The following is a 23,712-nucleotide window of genomic DNA, read 5'->3' as shown; positions in this document are numbered from 1 at the left end:
GGACAAGAAAAACTGCATAAATGAACCTACATATTTACTATGACAGTGAGTGAAGATGCATGTCTCCTAACAGCTGACTGTTGCATTCTTCCATCCAGCAACACATTTGACTCATGTGTCTCCCAGTTTGTCTCTTTTAAAGCCAACAGGGAGGACAGATTTGTCCTTAGGATCTCTTTTAAATGGCATATCTCAGCCTTACAGCGTCTCTCTCACAGCAGTCTATTTGGTAAATGTTCTACATGGCTGCAGCCCCCAGAAGCAGGGAGTAATTTTCTATTTAAGGTTTCTGTATTTATGGTGGTGACTACACCTGTTATGAACAGTTTCTTAACAATAAAACCAAATCAAATGTCACACTACGCTGGCTTTTCATTTCTTTAAAAAATGTTTATGAGGATGAGAAGGTGGAGGCAGGTCTGCTGTACTATTATCTGCCTTATATTTTCCTAAAACAGAAAGAAACAAGGAGTTGTAGAATAATATAGATCCCATTTTTTTAATTGACTGGTGACATTTCATGAGTCTATGAGAGAGCAGAGGGGGGAAAAGTATTTGTATAGTAGGAGGAAATAGGGAAATGACTGGCTCGACTATTTTCATTTTATACATTCCAGTATAATAGCAACAGCAGCAGATCAGAGCACATCTTCCTATGAAGGGTTAGATCAAAAGATGATAATAGCCTCTTTTCAAAACATCTCTGCCACCGGAGAAGAGATTTATGCACTGGTGTTCACTGGCATCCAAATGTAAAATGAAGCCTGTGTCGCTGCGAGCCTCAGTCAACAGAAAGGCAGCCTGACCTGCTAACCCTCATTACACTGTGGGTGGTAACCATGTGGGACCATTCAGTATGTCTGCTGCAGAGTGATTGCCTGTACATTTTTGAACAGCCTCTCTTTCCAGCAGCCCTCTTTCACCATCTCTAGCTTTAGGTCAACTGAGACATCGGCAGTGTCCTCGCTGACATTCAGAGACATGATGAGGACATGGCTTCATGACTAGTTGTCATGATTTCCACAAGCCCTTTGGTGACTTACTGTGACACGAAATCCAGCTCAACATGCAGCGATAACTGCGTGCCAATCATAATTATATTGGTAGAAATGCATTAGGGGGAACCCTGCAGTACAGAAAAATGCCAACATGCTGCTGGGTGTCCCCGCTGGCTGTTAGATTACTTTTTTGTTGGATCCACTGACCTGGCTTCTCTACTGTGGCTTTAGTTTGTGATTTCCTATATTTCCCAGACTTTTGCCGTCCCCCGTGGAGCGCTGCTGATAGAGAAACTTGTATCTCTTTCTTTTCAACAAAAGATTTTGCTCTGTAATAACAGTTGAATGCTGGAGAACAATGGAAAATCCAGGAGGAATTTTTTTTCCAAAGTCAGTTTGAGGCACAATAGTATTATAGTGATCTGTATCATTTATTTTTTTTAGGTTTCTGGTCACTTGTTTTTTTTCTTCTTGGAACAGACACAAATTTAACCCAGGAGTGAAAGTGCATTACAATAAATGTTTTTCTCACTCACTATGTGTTAACAGACCTCTCTGCATTGAATCACACTTGTTATTAATCTCTGTCTCTCTTCCACAGCATGTCTTTATCCTGTCTTCCTTCTCTCACCCCAACCGGTCGCAGCAGATGGCCCCGCCCCTCCCTGAGCCCGGTTCTGCTGCAGGTTTCTTCCTGTTAAAAGGGAGTTTTTCCTTCCCACTGTCGCCAAAGTGCTTGCTCATAGGGGGTCATATGATTGTTAGGATTTTTTTTCTCTCTATGTATTATTGTAGGCTCTACCTTACAATATAAAGCACCTTGAGATGACTGTTGTTGTGATTTGGCGCTATATACATAAAATTGAATTGAACTGAACTGAATTGATAAATGGAACAAACACCATGACATTTTGTACACATTGGTAATTAAGTTGTTAGTGATTCACATGCACTGCCATGAAATTTGACACATATACATCGACAATACAATTAATTGAAATAACTGGAGAAACCCTGTAGCACCATCAACCTTGATTATGGCCAATTTTAAGGCTGTTAAAGACCATAAATATTATTATTAATATTTTTACTGCTATCATGTTAGCGTGCTGTGCCTCACAAAGACATTGCCATTGCTGTAAACTACAGGCTGGTTAAATGTTTATTGTGCTTTTGCTTACTACTAATTAAATAGTATTTTTATAAATAATATTATAATTATAATTAATTAGATATCAAATAAAACATTACCTATGATGAACTTCAAAAACTAGTTAACATTAAATTTATAGCTAATTTACTGCTAGCATGTTACCATGCTATATCTCAGCCAGAGTAAGTACGCTAGAAAATATAAGCTATCATTATTTAATATTGTCGTATGATGTTGAGAAAGTTATATCAAACTACCACTGAAAATTGTAGAAAAGAAAAATCAAACAACTAATTGTTATTTCTATTGATTAATTCAAATTTGGATTTTTTTTTAATGTGGCACAGTAAAAGAAGAATAAGAGAACAGCCCAACAATCATGATCCCCTGAAGAACTCCCTTTTAACAGGAAGAAACCTCTGGCATACCGAGAGCAGTCATTTGTCACAACCAGTTTGGGGCAAGAGGAAAGAGAAGGCTTGAATTCTAGCATGATATAGGCCAGACGTTCCCAAAGTGTGGGGCCCGCCCCCTAGGGGGGGCGCAGAGCCATTGCAGGGGGGGCGCGGCATGAAAAGGGAAAAAAAAACAAAAAAACAACGCTTGGACACTGCTAGCACGGGGCGCCCACACAAACGCAAAGCAGGAGATGAAGCATAGCTGAATATGTTTCCAAACCAACTTCATTCTAAGCCAAAGACTAGAAAATATGGTGAAGCACATCTTCCCTTTGGCTTCACCTGCACAAGTGCCGAGGTAGGTCTCCCTGCAGGATTGGTTTTCCCTTCGTCGGGAGCAGCGCTGGGCTGTTTAAATCACGGACAAACAGTATCCCACATTCTTGATTTGTAGTTCACAAACACTTGTTGTAATGACTAACTACTCCTGACATTTTGGAGATGTTAGCTCTTTATACAGTAAAGTTACAGTGGGATACAAATAATATCAGGCTGATCCTGCCACAATTTGTTCCCCGGTTCAAATCACGGACAAACAGCATCCAACAGTTGTTTATGTTTTTGAACCCATTTTGCAGAGGCATTTTTTTGAAAAATGTATTGATAGCAATGTTGAATATTATTACACAGGAAAAGAAAAAAAAAAAACAACTACATGTAAAATAATTACAAGTGAAGCCTCTGCCTTTCTAAATGGAGGGACAATAACTGCGTGTGTGTATGTAAGCGTGTAAAACTCTCTATCTGCCATTCTGCAATTCATCTCATGTAAACAATAACGTGGCGCACAGCGTGACGTGAAAAAAGGCACATACCTTTGACCTTGCATGACGAACTCTGTATTCCTCGTCCACACGTAAACGCAAAAAAGGAGTTTTAAAAAATCTCCGTTCTCGGTGATTCGAAACGCCATTTATGTGTGGACGAAACAGCTGCGTTTTCAAAAATACCCTGTAGGTGTGGACGTAGCGTAAAAGACTTTATTAGTTTATTTTCTTACTACCAGTAATTTATTGCAGATTACTTGTATTTGCTTAATTGTTTACTAAATGTTTGAGGTGTGAAATAAACCGCAATGGAGCAAAATATGGGTGTGTGTGGTTGGAGGATGTGTTCTTGCGGGCGTGCGCGCGCGCGCACGAGGGGGGGCGCGAACATTTTTCTTGTAAAACAAGGGGGGCCCAGCAAAAAAAGTTTGGGAACCACTGATATAGGCTATACAGACAGTAAGTAGTTTACAGGTCTGAAAAGTGAGGCTAATGTTCGAATGCCTTAAACCTGCTTTTTGTTTGAAATGGCAACTGGGGTCATTGTCTGTAGTTTGAACCACGCCTTCCTGTCCTTTAGTCTCTGGTAAATGCCAGTCTGATCTGTCCTCAGTAAAGGCTTCTCATGAGTTTATGGGATCAATATTTAGGTAAAAACCAGTCCATTTACCATTTAAGTTTAGTCTCGCTGCAGTGGCTTATCCTCCGTTCTCCATTACTCTCTTCCGCCACACTAACCCTCCTTCACTACATCCATGAATATTCTCTAAGTAAGTTTATTTTGTAAATTATGGTCATTCCAAGTTTTACAAAGCATGATGATACAGGATACGCTCTATGGCTAAAAACAAGTGATTGACAGGCCATTCAGTTAGATCTGCCCCTCTCTTGACATCTCGTTTTACATACCTATGTCCATGTACTGTATGTCATAGCACGGCTGTAGGTTCTGGATTAAAAAACCCAGGTGCTTCGATCCAATAGTGTTAGACAAAAACCACTAATTCAATAATAGAAATACAGGATTTATTGACATAATTTGTGCATTTATTTTAGGAGCTGCAATATGAAAGGTTGCAAAACTGTGTTTGCTGGTGATACTTTTCAGATATTGTGGCAACCTGATTACCTCCTGGCCCTGCTTTACAACCTTCATTTCCTTGTGGTCACTATAAAATGCAGTAATACCTCTAAAAGACAATATACTCTCGCATTAAGAAGCTATGTTGGGCTCCTGACTGCTGTTTTCAATGATACTGAGCACTATAATTCCACTGAGGCGCTCTAATGTCACATGACGTCAATTATTGTGTTGCTATTGACCTTAATCAAATTAGTTATAGCTGGCTGGCTCCAATTTGAAAATGGATAGGAACTCAAACTGAACAAAGTGGTAACAATACCACACATTAGTATGTGACAGTGCATTACTATGTAAGGATGTGTAAGTGGTTAGGATAGATGGTGGCACATCTAAATTCATAAAATTTCTAAGTCACTTCACCAGATGGTGTTTATGTATTTTAAGACCCTGACAAATGTAATGAATGTTTGTTTCCTTTCCCTCCCCGTGCCGGTTTTGTTGTATGTTCTGTTTACAGTGTGGGTTAAATGAATTGGTTGTCAGCGCCGTTTACGGTCTTTCATCAATTAAAAATAATGCTACCCTGCCGCCTGATTGTTTTATTTGCAGTAGGTACACATTTATTATGCATATTTTTCATTCCTGGCTAAGGAACAATTATTCATTTGTTGCTGTATTGAATTAGGCAAAGATTAGCCATAGTTTGTTGATGGGAGACATCATAATGTTGAATAAAGCAGCACATTTGTGGTTTTAAGGTCAGTTTTCATCTCTCTTGGCCGTGACTATTATTATGAACCTAATGCACCCGAGGAAAGTGTGCCGCTCAGAAAGTTACTTTTCAAGGAAAAGCTTTCTTCTGCCCTGACACTGACAATAAGAAGAATACAACTAGCTAAGCATTATAGAAAATAAGTTAGGTTACTGAAAAAGAAGAAGCAGTTCCTGAAAAGGGTTTAATAAGTATAAAAATGTCATGTGACTACTATATCCTAATTGCAGGAGTTGGTCAGCAAGATATCTCCATTTAGAAATTTATTTAGTGGTGAAAACAGTAATTTAGTCATTTTCCCATGTCACTTTCTAAACCCTGCCAAGCACTTAAAAGCCATGTGGTGGGACTCTAACAGATTTTTTAAAGTTCTCTTTTCTGTCCTTCTAATGGGAAATTGCTAAAAAAAAAAAAAAATCCAATCCCACTCTGATAGATTCATTTGGCAGTGGGTCTCTGATCTGTGCGGCACACTGTGGGTAAATGAAATCAACTGGCAGAGCGTATTATGGCCATATGAGTCTGCTGCCTTCAATCTATATACACAGTAATAATGGAATGCCCCTGATAGTTGAAAGCAAAGAGAGGACATCTGGCAGAAACTATAAGTGGGTTGTTTCAACCTGAAAATATTGGCCCTGCCGACGTGAGGTTGGCTTTATCAGGTGGAGCCCACGCATCTCAACGTAAGTTCTGCTCACCGGGGACTGAAATAACTTGCCAATATACTGTACAGAGATTTTTTCTGTTGTTGTTTTTTTACTGCACAGACAGTCAATGATCATAATTCTTTTTCAGTGAGAGTCTGTTTAGGGTGTGATTTTCTCCAGACATTCTTTCTTCTTATTAAGAGGTGGCATTAAAGTGGAAGGCAAAATGAGAACTAGAATCATATACACACCCATAAATACCCAACATGATGCGATCACAGCTGAGCCTGCTTTTGTTAAGAGTCTAAAGTAACAGTGAAAGCTCCCTTTATTCTCTCTCGTAGATGCACCTGCACCATAAATGTTATATTGCATATATTTTTCATAATAAGCATGCATAACCTTTCTTAATTTTATAGTTTAATACATTCACTTTCTCTTAGGCTGCCTTCCATGATCCACTGAGTGTTTCTTCTTCACTCACCTCTCACTCTGTATTAGCCCTTTTCCAGCCTGTTCCTACTCCCCTCAGCTCGACTCAGTTTTAGAGTTTTCAGAAGGTGGTTGCAACCTGTCCCGTGTACTTTTTTACTACCTACTCGGCCAGAGTCCCAAGCCATCTGAGTCAGTCCGAAAGTGTAACATCACCAGACTGCATGCCACCGATTGGCCAGCCAGTGGCATCACTTGATGGCTCATGAGAGTGACTCCTTGAAAATCAAAATCGCAACTTTTGAAGCCCAACATTGTGGTCCATGGACTGAGCAGCGGTTATACAATCGCCTCAACATCCTCCCTTGTTGTGATGCACTTGTGTTGCATACAAATGACGTCATTAGCTTTCTGTTGTGTTGCTATAATGACGCGTAAGTGATACTCAGTTGTAATGGAAAATGACCAAAACTGAAACAACCAAAAGTAGAGTTGAGTTTAGCCGAGCAGGTATTTTGTGTTTATACATCACTTTGCATTTAATCATTGGTTATTACTCATCTTTGGCTCTCTTCCACAGTGTGCCTTATCTCCCCCCAATCATCCCAGACTGATTATGACGACTTCCCCTCCCTGAACCTGGTTCTGCTGAATGTTTCTGCCTGTCAAAGGCAGTCACCAAAGTGCCTGCTCACATCGGGGCTCATCTGACTAGTGAAAATAAATTGGAATTGAATTATAAAAATCTTACCCAGCATATTGACTATTTTGAAAATTGTTGTATTTTCTCCAAGATGAAAAATAAAATGCATTTTGCTGTTTAATAAATTTATAGTTTTCAAAGAGTTAGACATTAGTTTAATACAACTTTGATCTTGACTGTGTAGTTTTGCCAATCAATATCATATATCTCAATAATTTCTTATTCAAGAGGACAAGACACAAAAAAATCAGGCAATCAAACTGGTTGTCAACATGCAAACAGTCAACCAAAAAAATCAAACCCAAACCCTTAAATGATCCCAGTGCAACAAAAGCAGATATTTGATGTTTCCTTATTACCCTTCCTTGTATTGAGTAAGTTCACCTGGAGATCAATAAGTGACCTGATTTAAAGCAAAACGATTGCAATAAGCATTATGTAGTCCATGCAATCACCACACAGGTTGCTGTCAGACGAATCACCAAAATGTCCCCACTGTCACGTTTGTACGTTCTTCCCATTTCTGCCGGGCTGCTCCGATTTCTTCCCGCACATGCACCCAAGGTCAGAGATGGGAATAACGGCGTTACAAGAAACGGCATTACTAATTTCTGAAAAAAGAAACGCCATTAGTAATGCCGTTTCTTTTTTCAGTAACGAGTAATCTAACTAATTACTATTTCTATCGTTACAACGCCGTTACCGTTACTAACAAGAAAATGCCGTGCGGTCCGTTACTATTTTTCAACAAACAGACAGTTGAAGCTGTTTTCAGCTTACCGCATCAGTTGCACGGAAGTAGCTGTAAGTAATCTGGGTGCTACAGCTTTAAGCAGCTGCGTGACCTCCCGCGGACGGCAATCACTTTCTGCCCGACAATCACTTTTTGGCACAACACCTGGAGCTAAGGTGGCAAAACAATTGCATGAGTGCTGCTGTTTGACTGAGGAAGAATAAAGTAGTCGTGGTAAGCCAATCACATGACCACTTTAAGATGACAAAGCAACAAGGTGACAGATACCAGTTTTTAAATTGTGTTGATAGGCCACGTAAAACCAGAGTCATGATAAACAATATATACGCCTGCTTTTCCTGAATAGTTTCGTCACGTTTACTGTCTAAGGACAACGCTAGCAAGCACTCTCTGCTTATGAGCAAAAAGAACCTGCCCTTTCGTGTTGGTGGAAAAATGCACCATGTTGACCAATCAAAAAATGATATGGCAACATGACATTTGGTGGTTTAGGAAGAGGGGGAAGTTTTAGGAGTGACGGCGAGAGAGAAAGAGAGAGAGAGAGCAGAAAAAGAGAGAGAGCGAGTTTTGAGATGTGAGAGATTTGTGACGTTTAGTGTGTTTGGGGTGTGGAGTTAATGTGTTTTCTTGTGTAGTTAGTGTGTAGTGTTGTGGATAGTTTTGTGTTGTGTGTCAGAACAATGAGGTGACTGCTGTCTCCAGGTAGAAACAGGAGTGATACACCTGCTGCTGTCAGACCTGCAGGTATCAGGCTGTGATGTTCTCCTTTATAGTGGACAGAAATATTTGGAGTGGCACAAATAATTTGTGTGGCATCTTATTGAATGCAGAACAGCTGATTGTTATGTAAATAGTTTGAAATGGTTATTTAAAAAATCAAGGTAAAAGGTAAATGGCTGCAAATAACTTTGTTGTTTGCAAAACTTGTGCATATAATTTTAAAATTGTCAATTTATATTTGCATTCAAAGTTATGAAATATGATTCATTAAACATGTTTGTGGTTGTTACAGTAAAAAATCTAACTTTTTTCTACTCAGATTTTATGTTTTTTGTCTGATTTTAGATCAATTGTGTTAGTACAGTATGTCAAAATGAAAACATAACTGTAAATTCAGACACGTGAGGTTGTGCTGAAAACAATGATACCAAACAAGGCAAAGTAAATAGTTTTTAAAGGTGAAATGTAGAGGAAACATCAAAAGTGGTTAAAATGGCCAATTATACCCTGGACCCCAGAGGGTTCAACATTTTTTTAAGGTAACGCACTAGTTACTTTTCAAGTAATTAATTACTTTTAGAATCTTGTAACTCAGTTACTTTTTTGAAGAAGTAACTAGTAACTATAATTTATTACTTTTTCAAAGTAACTTGCCCAACACTGCCCAAGGTTAACTGGTGACTTTAAATAGGCCATAGGTGTGAATCTGAGGGTGAATGGTCTGGTTTATCCCTGCAAAAGAACAGAAACCTATCTAGAGTGTACCGTGACTCTTGCCCACAGCTGGGAGACAGCTGGGACTGGCTTCAGCCCTACTGTGATTCCTCCTTGCCATTGGGAGACTTCTATCCATCCATCCATCCATTCGCATCCGCTTATCCTTTTCAGGGGCGCGGGGGCGCTGGAGCCTATCCCAGCTGTCATAGGGCGAGAGGCGGGGTACACCCTGGACAGTTCGCCAGTCTGTCGCAGGGCCAACACACAGGGACAGACAACCATTTGCACTCATATTCACTCGCACATTCACACCTATGGGCAATTTGGATTAACCAATTAACCTATCCCCACTAAGTGCATGTCTTTGGACAGTGGGAGGAAGCCGGAGTACCCGGAGAGAACCCATGCAAACACGGGGAGAACATGCAAACTCCACACAGAAAGACCCCGGCCTGATGGTGGAATTGAACTCAGGACCTTCTTGCTGTGCGGCAACAGTGCTAACCACCGTGCCACCCGCGGGAGACTTCTAATCAGTCACAAATTCACGAGATATCCCTTAACATAAAGCCACAGTCTTTACAAATTACCGTCAGTGGCATGAGCTCTAAAGTCAGCATCACAGAGTTAATGATGTTCTTCAAGATGCTCGTTTTGAAGAAACAAGAAAACATGGCTACATCCAGCTGTCGTTTTAGCATGACTGATCCGAACTGAGCAAAGATGCAATTAAGGGCCTGGGTTACTACTTTTTTTTAATTCACTGACTAATTTGCTCATTTTGTGCAAGCAGTGGCTGCAAAATATTTTTTTACGGTTCTTATTATTTACCTTTAAAGTAAATCTATTATTCACAGCAGGAGCATAATTATTTTGCAAAGCAGCACAGATCTCACTTTGAATCAGTCAGGACTGCTATAATCAGAACAGGCCAGAGCAGACTCCACACTCCTTGATCTGAGGCAAAGGAGCTATCAATCAGCCTGCATAGATAGGTATTCTCTTTAATCCAATCAGATGGCATAATCAAGCACAATGCCTGTGATTTCTGCCAGCCTTGTGAGATTTGTTCCAATTGAGCGGTCTGTCAGAGAGGCTTTGATTGCATTTGGAGCTCAGGCTGATTTCTGAGACGAGGCATAAAGTGATGTTTTCTATCTGCACCCTTTGGAGATTTATAGTCACAATAGCCTCGAGTTCTGCTGTTGAAAGAGTGAGATAAAATTTGCTTATTTCAAAAGGGTCTAATTTTCAACTGCTCATGTTCTAGTTATTGTTCACCCCTAGTGTTTGCCTTTTTCCACAACCCACCTAGAGTATGATCTATAATTGACTTCCTGAATGAGAGATGAGTTTCAAATAAAAGGCGACTCGTGTGTAGGTAGTGAGTAAATGCTACAGAACCATCGAATTCACAGAATTGTCATAGTAATCCCACTATTTATGTACCATTATCACAGCTTCATATAGATGTTTGCTTGCACCAGCTCTTGACATCATACCAATTAAGCTGATGCCATAGTGAAGTGTCACGTTACTGTGATGGTGCAAAGTACAGTGGTGCAGCAGTCTAATTTGAAAAATGAACTCTTTTCCAACATGTTTTTACGCACCTGGCTTTTCTTTTGAATACCTGCTGAGAACGATTTGGGAACAACAAGCAGTGACGACCACCTGTTACTTCCACTGACAACAAAACAACATGAGGTACTAAACCTTGGCCTACTATTTGTCCTTTGAACATCAAAACTCATCTTCACCCACTCACTTGCACACATACTTACAAAGTAAAAATATAGCTGAAGTTGTCTAAATTCTGCAAGTATTTGATTTTTTGCAGATGGGAATAAAATTGTGGGAAATATTCTTTCTTTTGTATAAATGGGATTGCAACATATCAACTTGATGCTTTTGTGTAGTCTGCCGTGGTCTCATCCTGACTAAAGCTCTCAGAAAGACAGCATATTAATACTGTATTTTCAAAATGTAGCTCTAAAACAACATCTGCTTATGTCTTTCACGAGCCCCCTGCAACTCACTTTCTTCATCGGTGAATAGAAGCTCCGTGTGAGCTAGCGTAGCTTCTGTTTTGGCCATGGTGCAGATATTTTTTGGAGCTCACTACTATTACTAGTGCATGCCCATGCTACAGTATTGTTTGGCGTCTCTGTGTTTCTGGTATAACTACACATAGACAAAAGTAAAAACGCACTTGGTTGCCAGCTAACGTGACGTGGCATCTTAAGATATTACGCATAATTCAACTTTTGCCAGTATAAATTTGTGTTGTTGTAAAATTGAAATAATAAAATGCTTTTATAAGGTGATATCGGAGCATAACTGCTAAAATGGGTCGCTTTAGTCTATTGATAGGTGGTTGCTAGGCAACATGATGACAATAATATTTGATATAAAAAGGAACCTTCAGGGTCCTAAGATGTATCTATGTGCCAAGTTTGGTTGCTCAACTCCTGATCATCTCGGGAAAAATGGGTCATGTTAGCACATTGCTACACGGTTGTGTCATGGTCCCTGGGATTTGGAGCCTTGTTTTCAAGTTTTCTATTAGTTCTTTATTGTTAGTGGTTTTGTGATTTATGTTCAACTTTTGTTCCCTCTGAAATTAATACTATGATTTATTTAGTGTATATGGTGTTATTTATTATTTCCTTTCCAGTGGCCTGTTTGCATTTTACTTATTATTTGATGTTCATTATTTTAGGTTTTCCTTGGGCTGGGCTTCTGTATAGGTGTAGGGTGTGTGTAGGGTTATAATTTTTTCTGGTTTAATTGCTAGCTCTGTTCTTTGAGTCTTATCTTCTTAGTTTGGTTACATTCAGGTTATCCTTTAGTAAGTTCCTGTATTATGGATTAGCATTAAATGCTCATTTTGCTTCCCATGATCTGCATTTGGGTCGACAACAAATAGCTTTCACAGCCGAGTTATGATGGGTTGCCATCCAACATGAAGATGTCATAATATCTGATGTAAATAAGAACATTCCCAAGATGTCCCTGTATGCCAAGTTTGGCTTATTTAACTCCTGATTGGTTTGGCAAAATTGGTTAATTTTAGCTCCCTGCTAGTTGGTTGCTAGGCAACACAATGTTGCCATAAAGTCTGACATAGATAAGAACCTTTGGGGGCTTAGGATGTGCCTGTGTGCCATGTTTGGCTTATTTAACTCCTGATTGGTTTGGCAAAATTGGTTAATTTTAGCTCCCTGCTAGTTGGTTGCTAGGCAACACGATGTCGCCATAAAGTCTGACATAGATAGGAACCTATGTGCCTAGTTTGATTGCTCAACTCCTTAAGACTCCATAAGATGAGCTGACAGCCAAGAAAACACGCAAGATTAACATCCTAATACTGCATTTTGTTTGAGGATTGTGCATACCTGTTGCAGCCTCAGTCTCATTAGTTTTAGCTGTTAAATGATGGCTTCAGTGTATAACTTGGTAAAAGACAAAAACATCATGACTAAATAAAGCTGCCACTGTGGAATAAAAATGGGAATACACAGGGAAGGATCCAGCGCACCGGGAGTAAGGCAGCATGCATGCACATGAGCGCACACAGACACGCACACAATCATAAGCACACAGAGATAAACAGGTTGCGTGAAGGTGATACTGTACCTTGATTTATTTCGGGGTAGGAGATGGTGGTGGTGATGATGGTGGTGGTGGTGGTGGTGGCTGTGGTGGATTTAGGGGTAGTGGTGGGAGCATCTGGATGAGGGGACAAATACATGACAAACAAAAGCGGGGAAGCAAATAAGTATAAAAGCCATGAAGATAAAATAAAGTCACTGTGAACACTACTGATACTATCTCGGGCCAGCAGCTCTTTGTGTGCCACCGTGCGTGGGTGATTTAAAGGTCTGCGGCAGACTTCCTGATAAATCGGCTGGATCGCAGTGCATTAAATATGTTGACACAATGATGATACTTCAACAGATCATCTCGTCCCACCCGAATGAGATGATCAAAGATCTTGTTGGGAACTCTTCTCTTTTATGTCTATTCACAGGCATTACACCATGACATGAAAGATAGCAAGCACATGTTTGTTAGAAGTGATTAAATGTCTAATGAGTAACAAGTGCTGGGGTTGTACTTATGCTGTCATTGTTATGCAGTGAGGAGTTTTGACAAATAAATATGCCTGTGCATTCTTAATTTCTCAGAGGAGAAGAGCACAAAGTTGCTGATGATATTAGCCCAAAACAAAAAAAGCAAAAGATTGATGCAGAAATTGAAACAATAAATGACACGGCACAAAAACAGAAGGAGGGGATTAACAACACACACATATAAAACAAATGAAAGGCATCAAGCAGGGCCGTTGAGAACACAGATTTTGACCACAGACCATTTTTCCTCCCACAGCTTTTTCCCTTTTACTTCATTAGCTGGGTTAGACTCCCCACACTGACAATGACCAGGGGGAGATATCAAAGTGACATTTTCCCTGTTGGAGTGGCAGGGCTGCACTGATATGAAGCCACTGGGATTGCTGCATGGTTAGAGACCTCCCATGCCGCTCTGATTGCCTAGCAATGGGCTGAAAAACCTGTTGGGGTTATTAAAAGGTGCTGAAAAAACAAGTAATTTGTGGCTGTTGATAAGGAGGGAGGCTGGTCTACACTTTAATGAAGTATTGGGTTATAAGAATGATTGGAAAGAAATGTTTATGGACAGAGGAGGAAGGAGAGGAAAGTTAAGCAGACAAAGGTGAAGGAGACAGAAGGAGGGTCGGCTTAACAGTTGCACAGACTGTATAGTGCTTTTTTTTTTTTACCTTTAATTGATGGCACATGTATGCTGCTATAATTATATTTACTGAAATGAATTTTCATAAACTATTTTTAAAAAGTAAGCTTGTGTTTATCTTTGGCAAACTTCTGCGCTTGATATGTTCCTACATAGAGATCCTACTGCAACTGAAACCTGTGTAAAACAAGTACACTTTCTTGCTCTTTATTAGTTTACTTTTAACTTGCTCTAAATAATAGCACACCGTTGCAACTGGTAACTGCGTGTACTGCTTTCTATCCCATTTTATCGTTTTGTTTTTTCATCATGAACATGTGAGCTTGGGACAGAGTTGTGTACTAGATACATGGCAGGAAACTGAATACTGAAAAATAGACTGACCAGTTTTTTTTAATTCTTGTCAAAGCTACTGACGATAATACACCAACATACAGAACTGTGCAAAAGTCTCGAGCCAACACTTGTTTTTTTATACTTTGAAGAATGGAAGAAAGCTTGAAGGCACAAGCAGAGTTTGTGCAAGTCGAACCACTTTGAGAGTTAATATTTGCTATGACCTCCTTTATTCTTCAACACAGCCTCAAGTCTCTTAGGGAAACTTTGTCATTTCTTTCAATAGTCTTTAGGAATAGTTCTCTGGGCTTCTAGAAGGACATTCAAAGCTCTTCTTTGGATGTTGGCTGCCTTTTGCTCTGTTCTCTGTGCAGATGATCCTAAACCGTTTCAATCATTTTGGGGACCACATAGTGTGCCGTCGACTGCTTACTGTCCCATTGTTTTGTTTTTTAACCAGGAATTCATTAACTGCATTGGCTAGTGTTTTGGATCACTGTCATGCCAATCAGATGCTTTGAAGATGATGCTACATGGATACACTGATTTAACAAAAAGAAAAATCCAATTTAGAATCAGCTCTCCATAAGACCTGTTGCCACTGACTTTCAGACAAGTTTCTGTGAAATTTGGCATACCTCAGCCTTTTCTCTCCAGTTCCCTTCCTTAATAATGGCTTCATAACAGCCAACCTTCCATTGAGACCACTTCTAATGAGGCTTCGGTGAACAGCTGACAGATCAACTGAAGGACAAGATCCATCTCTCAGGTCTTCACAGATTTTTCTTTCTTTTTCTTAAGGACACAGCTTTCAGATACTGTTCATCTGCTAAAGATGGTGTTTTAGGTCTGATATGTCTTCGCTATGACAATATGAGAAATCTTCTGCCACTGAGTCTTTGCAAATCATCTCGCTGAGGCACAAATATTATTTTATGCCCTTCAAACTGTGGTATCATTGCCATTTTTCATAGATTAAACGAAGCCAATGGAACCAGCTCATGTTTTGTTTTGTTTTTTTTACATCAGGCTGCTAGTAACAAAGTGTCTAAACTGGTTCTTTGCTAAATTATCTGTTATATGTAGACTAAACACTTGCTTATTCCTTGAGTTTGGTGCCTGTTTTAATACTTGCATGAGTCAGAGGGCAGTGCAAAGCAAAAGACCTCCAGAAATCTGTGCTTAAGACGACAAAAAAGTGTGGCCCCATTAATGCAAAATATAAACAAATGAGGTGAAGCTCAAGACTTTTGCACTCTAATGTATATGTTGTGTACAGATAACACAAAGAAGCAGAAGAGGTCATTTTCCATACACAGAATGTAATAATTAGTCCATTTATTGAGTTTTCTGTATTTTTATGGAAATAGTTTCAAAAAAGTGTTGACTTGTATTAGTATTTTAAAAAGCCACATACAGTAGGACAAAAAGGTACACTGTATTAAAAAGTTGCATTAGGGTTTACACCATGGTAACTTTCCAGCTGAGTAAATCACATTTGCAGAACTGAATGTTCAAAATCTAATGTTGAATCTCATATATTTTTTACTATGAAATGAGCCTGAATTAAAAAGCTTAGATTCCACAGATACATTAAAATGATAATAAACATTACCCTGCTGTTTCTGATGCCTTCCGTAAGGGTACAGAGGTTGTTTATTATATAAAAGGAATCCTCCCTGAGGGCAGAAGCTGTTCGTAGCAAGTTCATAAAAATCACAGTTGTTGGTTTCAAAAGTATCTGTTTTATGCACTCAATTAAAAGTGAATCAAGCATTTCAAATACAAAGCAGCCCCTCAGAGCTCTTCCTGAAGCAAAATTGACAATTCAAATTGAGGCCTCCAGGTAATCGGGATTAGCATTGGAACTCTATTGATGTACGTTAGAGTTTTAATCTATCCACGGTTCTATTATTTAAAGACAACCTTGATAATACAAAAGACTGTACAGACCAATGAGCAGACAAAGGGAGAGAGAGAAATGATCCATTGGGAAGTTGGCTGGCATGCAAAGCTTGAACTGATGAGTTTCACACATGCTTGGGAGCCAACAAACTCCAGCTCGGGGGTGGTGCTGTCTAATTGGTTTTATCCCATCATGAACTATGAGGGTCCAGCAGATGTTTGGGATCATCAGTGTCAACAACTCATTAAAAACTTAGCATTACAAAAAAGATTCAAAGGAACACTGGCGAGACTGTCTGAACGTACACTACATCTCTCGTTATTGGTGGCTAGCTGGTGCAATGTATCAAAGAATGCTGGAGCTCATTGACTTTCAAATGTGACAGGCTGAATGTGTTTTTCCTCCCGCTGAGTCACCGGGCCTTGTTTACTGATGAGGCTTATGAATCAGTGTTTCTGGTTTGAACGAAAGGAGCAGGACTGCAGGAAGCCCTGAGACACAGCCTGACAGGAATCATTCCTGCTAAAGCCAGTGAGTTAAAGAACTCTGTGTGAGCACCAGATGAGACAGGAGCCCTATATTTGCACAATAACATCACCAACCAATAGGAAATTGGGGGAAAGAAATAGCTGCAGCAAAGACTGATTGATAGTAGACAGCAAAGCTACTTAAATTTGCAATGGTTTTAATAAAACAACAATACTGTTTTTTACATAATGACAATGGTTTGATTTATGTACCACCATTAATATAGACTTCTTGTATTTAACACTGGAGTATTTGTAATTTCTAACCTTTTTTTTTGCAGATGAGCTTAACTATCCTTTTACTGACATCACACGCTATGTTCCAGATTTGTTAATTAATAATTAAAATGTATTAAACTAATCTTTCCCAAGTAAATGAACTGATTCCTATATAGCATTTTTCTACTCTACCTCAACCCTAAGAACTTTATACAACATGTCTTACTCACCCATTTATACAAGTGCTTTTTACTTTAATATACTTAAGCACTTTGTAGCTAACATTCACACTCATCAGAGAGCAACTTGGGGTTAGGATCTTGCACAAGGATATATGCCAAGCAAACTAGAGCAGCCAGGGATCGAATCACCAACCTTCCAATTAGTAGAGCCCTGTCCTACCTCCTGAGCTACAGCCAGAAGGTTCAGGCAAGCACCCTGGCTGTGGTAAATCACTGGCTAGTTTATAGCATACTGCACTGCTGTCTATTTATTTCCATTTATCTGGGTCTGGGTCCCAGGGACAGCAGTCTAAATCCCCAGACCCTCCCTTTTCCTTTCCTCCTGTAGCTCATCTGTGGGAACACCAATCTGTTTCCAAGATAGACATCAAATTGTAATCTCTCCAGCTCGTCCTGGGTCTTGCTTTTATTCGTCCTCCTGGTAGGAAATGCCTGAAACATCTCACCTACGAGGCACATGAGTCAAATGGCTGAACTACCTGAGCTGGTTCCTTCAGATGTGGAGGAGTAGAAGTTCTACTCCGTCTCCTCAGAGGAACCTCATTTTCACCACTTGCATCGTGATCTCATTCTTTCGGTTACTACTCAGAGCTTTTGGCCATAGGTGAGAGCGGGGAGGTAGATCAACAGGTAAAACGTTAATATTTTCCAAACTAAATTCAGAAATTTCTAGCCTAATTCTAGCAGCTAAACAACATTGTAGATGGGGCCTTGTGTGATGCTGTCTCTAATTACTTGCATTCTTTTGCCTCTGTTTTTCTAAAACACTGCATAAATGCATCACTGATTTGTTGTTTTCTTAGGTAATCTAGTTAGAGTACTTTCCTTTTTTCCTCTGTTCTTTGAAGCCTTCTTCAGGAACTGTTCTTGATTCAACTGTTAAATTGTCTTTTTTTCAGATTCCAAAGTTGTAAATGTGTATAAAAAAATCAGCCTATTGCGTGTCTTTGAACTGTAAAGTTTGATTTCTATTTCCACTGAGAAATTACAAAAAATATAAAAAGTAACTAATATAGCAACAACACAATTCTTGAAGGATGTTGTTGTTGAGTCCAGTGTACAACCTATTCAGAATTGAGATTCTTTCTTTCAGAGACAAAAAGTGAAAAAGCTGCTCTCTAATTTGAGAATATGTACAAACACGCACAAATATACTTTGATATTCATTAATGTAATGGGCACCTGACAGGACCTGACAGCCATTTCCATGTGAAATTGTGTGTAATTGTAACTTAAGAGTGAAAGCCACTATGACACAATCCATCTTGCCTGTGGTGATACATTTTAAAGAAACATCTAAAATATTGCCTCTCATATATCTTGTTACGTCTTAATAACAGACAGAAGGGATTTAAAACATAAAGTCCATGCAAATTTGTTTTGGAAGTGATGAATTACTTTTCCTCCTCAGAACATTTTACATCTGCAATTTCACTTCCACTCAAGTGCAATTTAAGCAACTAAGAGCACAGGCAGCTTGAACGGGGTGTTTTGGGACACTCTTCAAGGCGTGTTGGATCCGACTCTAAGAGATAACAGTGATTTGTGGGGAAAAACTGCCATGCAATTTGAAGGAGAAGAAGTGTAAAGCAAGTAGAAGGATGACTGAGAGCAACAGGGTCACTAAACATGCTGCTAGTGTGCAATAAAAATCCAGTGCTGGTGAAGGAGAAGAGAAGAAGAGAACTCAGTTATTGGGTAAGCGGCAGCCTGTAAACAACTTAAAACCCCTCGGCGTTGGGTCTCACTCGACTGTGAAAGGAAAACCCTGATGGTTGTGTTTTCTTACCCTGTGAAGTATGAGAGGCAGTGAGAGTTGGAGCAATACAGACTGCTTTCTTCACTGTTAACATTGTTAGTGTCAGCCAGTCTCATGGTGCTCTCCATCACTTAGGGTCACAATATTTAGGACTCAAATGCATTAGAGGAGATGCCGGCTATATGGCTGTATTTGTTTTGGCTGCCGAGCACAGGGAGTAATGATGGTGGAGGTCCAATGAAGACTTTACATAGCTGCAAGTTACAGAGCTGTAATGTGTGTGCTTTAAGGCCCGAGGTTGACAGAGTGGCAGAGAATTTTCATTTTATGGAAGTCATTTAAAATTGATGTTTTTTCATGATATCTCCTTTTGCATTGCTGGATATTCTAAAGCAATAACACTGGTAATTGGTTACATTTGTTTCTATTTTTTGTCTTAGTATTACTGCCTTCATCTTTATTACCCTGCATATATATGCGGGATCTCGTGATATACTGGACTTGAATGAAATAGCCTGGAGGCAACATATGGTAGCTAACAATTAGCATGTATTTACTTATTTTATGGAACTCTTTAATCTGCCAAGTTAACACAAGTGTGCTTTCACACATGTTAACCAGGTCATTTGGTCTATGCCAAGGAATAACAAGACATTGTCGCTTCTTCATTCAGGAGCTATACTAAGATCCCAAGGAGGAGGCTGGGGACTAAACAGCAGCCCATACTGCTCTTTTCTGCCTCACAGGCACATATTGTGTAACAAAGACATTATAAAGGTATAACTAACTGTATGCATTATTGACCAAGTGCTGTGCCTAAAATCAAGAACTGACTCATTTGTGTGGCATTGCCACATGAAACCGTTTTTTTTTTAGTGAAGCTGTTGTTAAGAGGTCTTTTAAACAGCTAGTGCCAACATCTTTTTGTTATTCCAGGCAAAGCTGAATGATAGTTGGAAAAACATGCTGAAGTGTTGCTACTCTGCTCTGCTTTGCTTTTAAAATCCCAGCAGAAATAAGGTTAAATTAAATTCGGTATTTTTGCTTCTGTTAATTTGTCAGGGAAAATCGAATCTTTAGTCAGTAAGGTTGGATGCAATTCACACTCACTGGCCAGTTTTTTAGTTACACCTGTTTAACTGTTCATTAACACAAATATTTAGCTCAAACTCAGCTCAAACTGAGCATCAGAATGTGGATAAAAAAGTGATCTAAGTGATTTTGAAACTTGCATGTTTGTTGGTGGCATAGATTAAAAAACATGCCCGGTCTAATTCTGTGACATTTGGATGGTAGAGTCAGAATTCGGTCTGAACAAACATGAAAACATGCATTCATCCCCTTGTAGGTACTGCTGGTGGTGTAACGGTGTGTGGGATATTTTCTTGTCACACTGTGGACCTCTTAGCACCAGCTGAACATCATTTAAATTCCACAGTCTACCTGAGTATTGTTGCTCACCATGTCCATCCTTTTATGACCACTTTGTACCCATTTTCCGATTGCTGCTTCCAGCAGGATAAAGGACTTTGTCACAAAACTCAAATCTCAGATTGGTTTCTTGAACCTGACAAGTGAATGTACTCACATTTCAATCCAATAGAGCAGCTTTGGGATGTGACAGAATGGGAGATTTGCATGATGGATTTGCAGCCAACAAATCTGCAGCAACAGTGTGATGCCATGATATTGATATCGAGAAAAATCTCTGAGGAATGTTTCCGGCACCTTGTTGGATCTTTGCCATGAAGAATTAAGATAGTCCTGAAGGCAAAAAGGGCTGGAATGCTGTACTAGCAAGTTGTACCTAATAGTGCCCAGTGAGTGTAAGTTGGAAGTGTATTGTAACAATAAGAACATTCTGACATTAGGCTAACAGAACTTCACAAATCACTCAGGTACACAGAATATTAAATCATTTATACAATGTGAGAATAGTTTGCTATAATTTACATATTTTACTAAGATTTCCTGGGATGTTGTTTGAAAAGCAGAGAAGAGCAAGAGACAAACCTGACCAGAAACATTTTTGGTGAGAAGCCTTTTTTCAGCTTTTAATTTTCACTATAAGCTTATAATATCCTGTTATACTGTAAATTACAGCCATAACAACTAACAGTGTGTTAATGATTTTTAAAGTAATCTAGATTTTGAATTGCTATAAAAATAATTTCTAACTATAAAATTTAATCATTGGTCTATTTTTCTGTGCCATCTCAAATGAATCTTGCAATGCGTCTGGCAGCAAGCAGTGGAATGCTGTGTGGAATGCTATTTTTCACGTAGTCACGATCCATGTATTTAGTTTAACTGACAGCTCTCGCAGTGTGACTGGAAGCTATCGCACCAACCCAAAACAAACCAAAATGAAATGGGCATATGCATCAGAGCTCATTTTTATCTAAATGGAACACAAACACGAGAACAAAGCTGAGGTCAGTGTGACTCACTCAAGCAGTTTATTGCCTATAGGGGTCATGTTTTTGTGCAGAGCCATGCCCCTCTTAAAGCTACTGCTGACGTAAAAGGTTGACTGCAGAGATGCTTTCATGGTGCTGATAGTGCTGGAGCAGCAGGTGGCATGCTCATGTGTGTGTGTGTGTGTGTGTGTGTGCATATGTGTGTTGGAAGGAGCTCTGAAACATAATGTGAGAATCAGCTCCTGACAGCTCTACCACAACATCCTGTCTTCCCATTAGCACGGCGAATGTTTGGCACGATTGGCTGCTGAATTACTGTACACATTAGGAGTGTGGGACCCACGGACACATCAAAGTCATCAAAAGACTAGCTCTAAAAGGATGGAGGTCTTCTGTGGTTTTAATGGCGGATGTCTTTTTTTGTGTGCAAGGCTTTTAGTTGCCCACATGTTGCACCATGATTATCTTTGTGTTTCTCTCACCAGGGGGAGTGTGGGTGGATAAGAGAGGCCGACTTGCAGCCCTCACCATGGGATTTTGTTGGTTAGGACTAGTGAGAGAGAGGCACAAAATGCCAGCAATAAATACCACAAAATTCATACTGAATGCAAAGTTGTGATTTATGAATTTTGCTACTTAGGGACAACATGGGTTTAAGGTAAACTTTTACTGCTACTGATGCTTTTATCTGTGTTGTAACTGAGTACAAACATATCTGCATGCACAGACAGGCACTTTTAGGGTTAGTGCGCATGTTACAAAGTAGCAATGTTACATTGTTACAAAATAACACTATTACCGTGGTCACATTGCATTGTACAATGACTGTACTAAAAATGTAGCTAGAATTTGACCTATATTTACAATGTTTCTTTCAAAGTACTGTACAGTAGTAAATTCAGTAATCACATTACAGCTTCAGCTACATTGTTACATCTGTTACAAAGGTTTTACAGTTCTGTGCAAAATATAATTATTAAAAAAGCCCATTATGATAAACACATCAGCATGACTTTATTTAAAAAATGGTTTTGTTTGAATACGTGTAGTTGGAAAAAAAAATTTCAGAATCATATTTTCCTACAGGATAGAGTATTTAGTCCTTTAGCTGTTTAGTATAATGCCTGTGGAGAGAGATTGTCAGTGTGGACTGCCTCTCTGGCAGGAGGCTTCAGATGTGATTTAAACCTCCTCTCCAACATGAACAAATTACTGAGGTTCAATTGCAGTTGTTACCAGTTGGTGTGCCCTAGTGGCTCAGTAAATGTGGAAAAGTTTTTTCAGTCAAAAATTTTGTTCATTTTTATAAATGTTACAAATTTGGAGAAAGCTCCACATCTATAGTTAGGTAGCAGTGATTTCATACTATCCTTGGAAAAAAAGGAGAAAAAATAGTTCTGGAGAAAGACACAGCTAACATAATAACTAATAAGTATAATACAGCAGGTGGCAGTGAGCCATTTCCTGGTCTGCAATGGTACCTCTCTTGTTTTAGTGTACTCATCATTAGCACAGCAGCTCGCTCTGCTGTAAATAACATCTTTTCAGCTGGTGTCCATCAGGCACTGAACTTGTATTTCACACCCCACATAAAAAAAACCCCAAGCCTTTCCACTCTGCTAATTCCATCTCACAATAGCAGCCAAATTATTTCTCTACATGCTCAGGGTCTACCAAAAGGGATAGTGAAGTAATTTTGGTCAGGGAAAATGAGCGCATTAGAGTATAATGCCTTGCTCGGGTATTAAATGCCAATGGTATCAACAATACAAAAACATGTTGAGAATATGTTTATGAGAATGACAGAAATGCATACAGCAAAAGAAGGGACCAACATGGAAGCGACATAAATGAGTAAAACTGGTCCAAGTAGGCTGAAGCTGGTGTGGTATAACTCCAGGTGTGTGGACAGGAGCTCCGGTGCTTAACGGAATGCACACCCCTCATCCAGTGATCCCAGCTGGGGGATGAAAAGATAGCATATAGCCGTGTACACTTTGCATCATATCCATACAGCCATCCCTTTTCTTCTGCTTACCCGGGTCCGAGCCAGGGGGACAGCAGCCTAAGCAGAGAAGCCCAGACCTCCCTCTGCCTGGCCACCTCCTCAACCTTGTCCGGGGGAACACCAGGCCAGCTGAGAGATTCAATTTGTCCTGGGTGTGCCCCGGGGCCTCCTCTCGGTGAGACATGCCCAGAACACCTCACCCAGGAGGTCACTCAGGGATGGCCGAACTCTTCACTCCATCTCTAAGGGTGAAGCCAGCCACCCTTCGGAGAAACCTGATTTCGGCTGCTTGTATTTGCAATTTTGTTCTT

The 23,712-nt window shown here is 39.7% G+C and overlaps 1 protein-coding gene across 5 annotated transcripts in view; it reads right to left on the bottom strand.

Moving 5' to 3' along the window:
* cadm1a (cell adhesion molecule 1a) overlaps nt 1–23,712 on the bottom strand; it is a 471,405-nt gene that overhangs the window by 43,743 nt on the left and 403,950 nt on the right. For 3 of the 5 annotated variants that reach the window (XM_006785090.3, XM_006785091.3, XM_035905320.2), the window contains one exon: nt 12,848–12,940. The exons of the other annotated variants lie outside the window; for them this stretch is intronic. In XM_006785090.3, the coding sequence (XP_006785153.2) occupies nt 12,848–12,940 (93 nt within the window). The remainder of the gene's footprint in view (nt 1–12,847; nt 12,941–23,712) is intronic. 5 annotated transcript variants of the gene reach the window in all.

The sequence above is a fragment of the Neolamprologus brichardi genome, chromosome 10 (genome assembly GCF_056152115.1).
Source record: "Neolamprologus brichardi isolate AB-2024 chromosome 10, ASM5615211v1, whole genome shotgun sequence".
In the NCBI taxonomy this organism is placed as follows: Eukaryota; Metazoa; Chordata; class Actinopteri; order Cichliformes; family Cichlidae; genus Neolamprologus; species Neolamprologus brichardi.
Note: the sequence above shows the minus strand (reverse complement) of the source record. Positions and strands in the feature narration are given on the sequence as shown.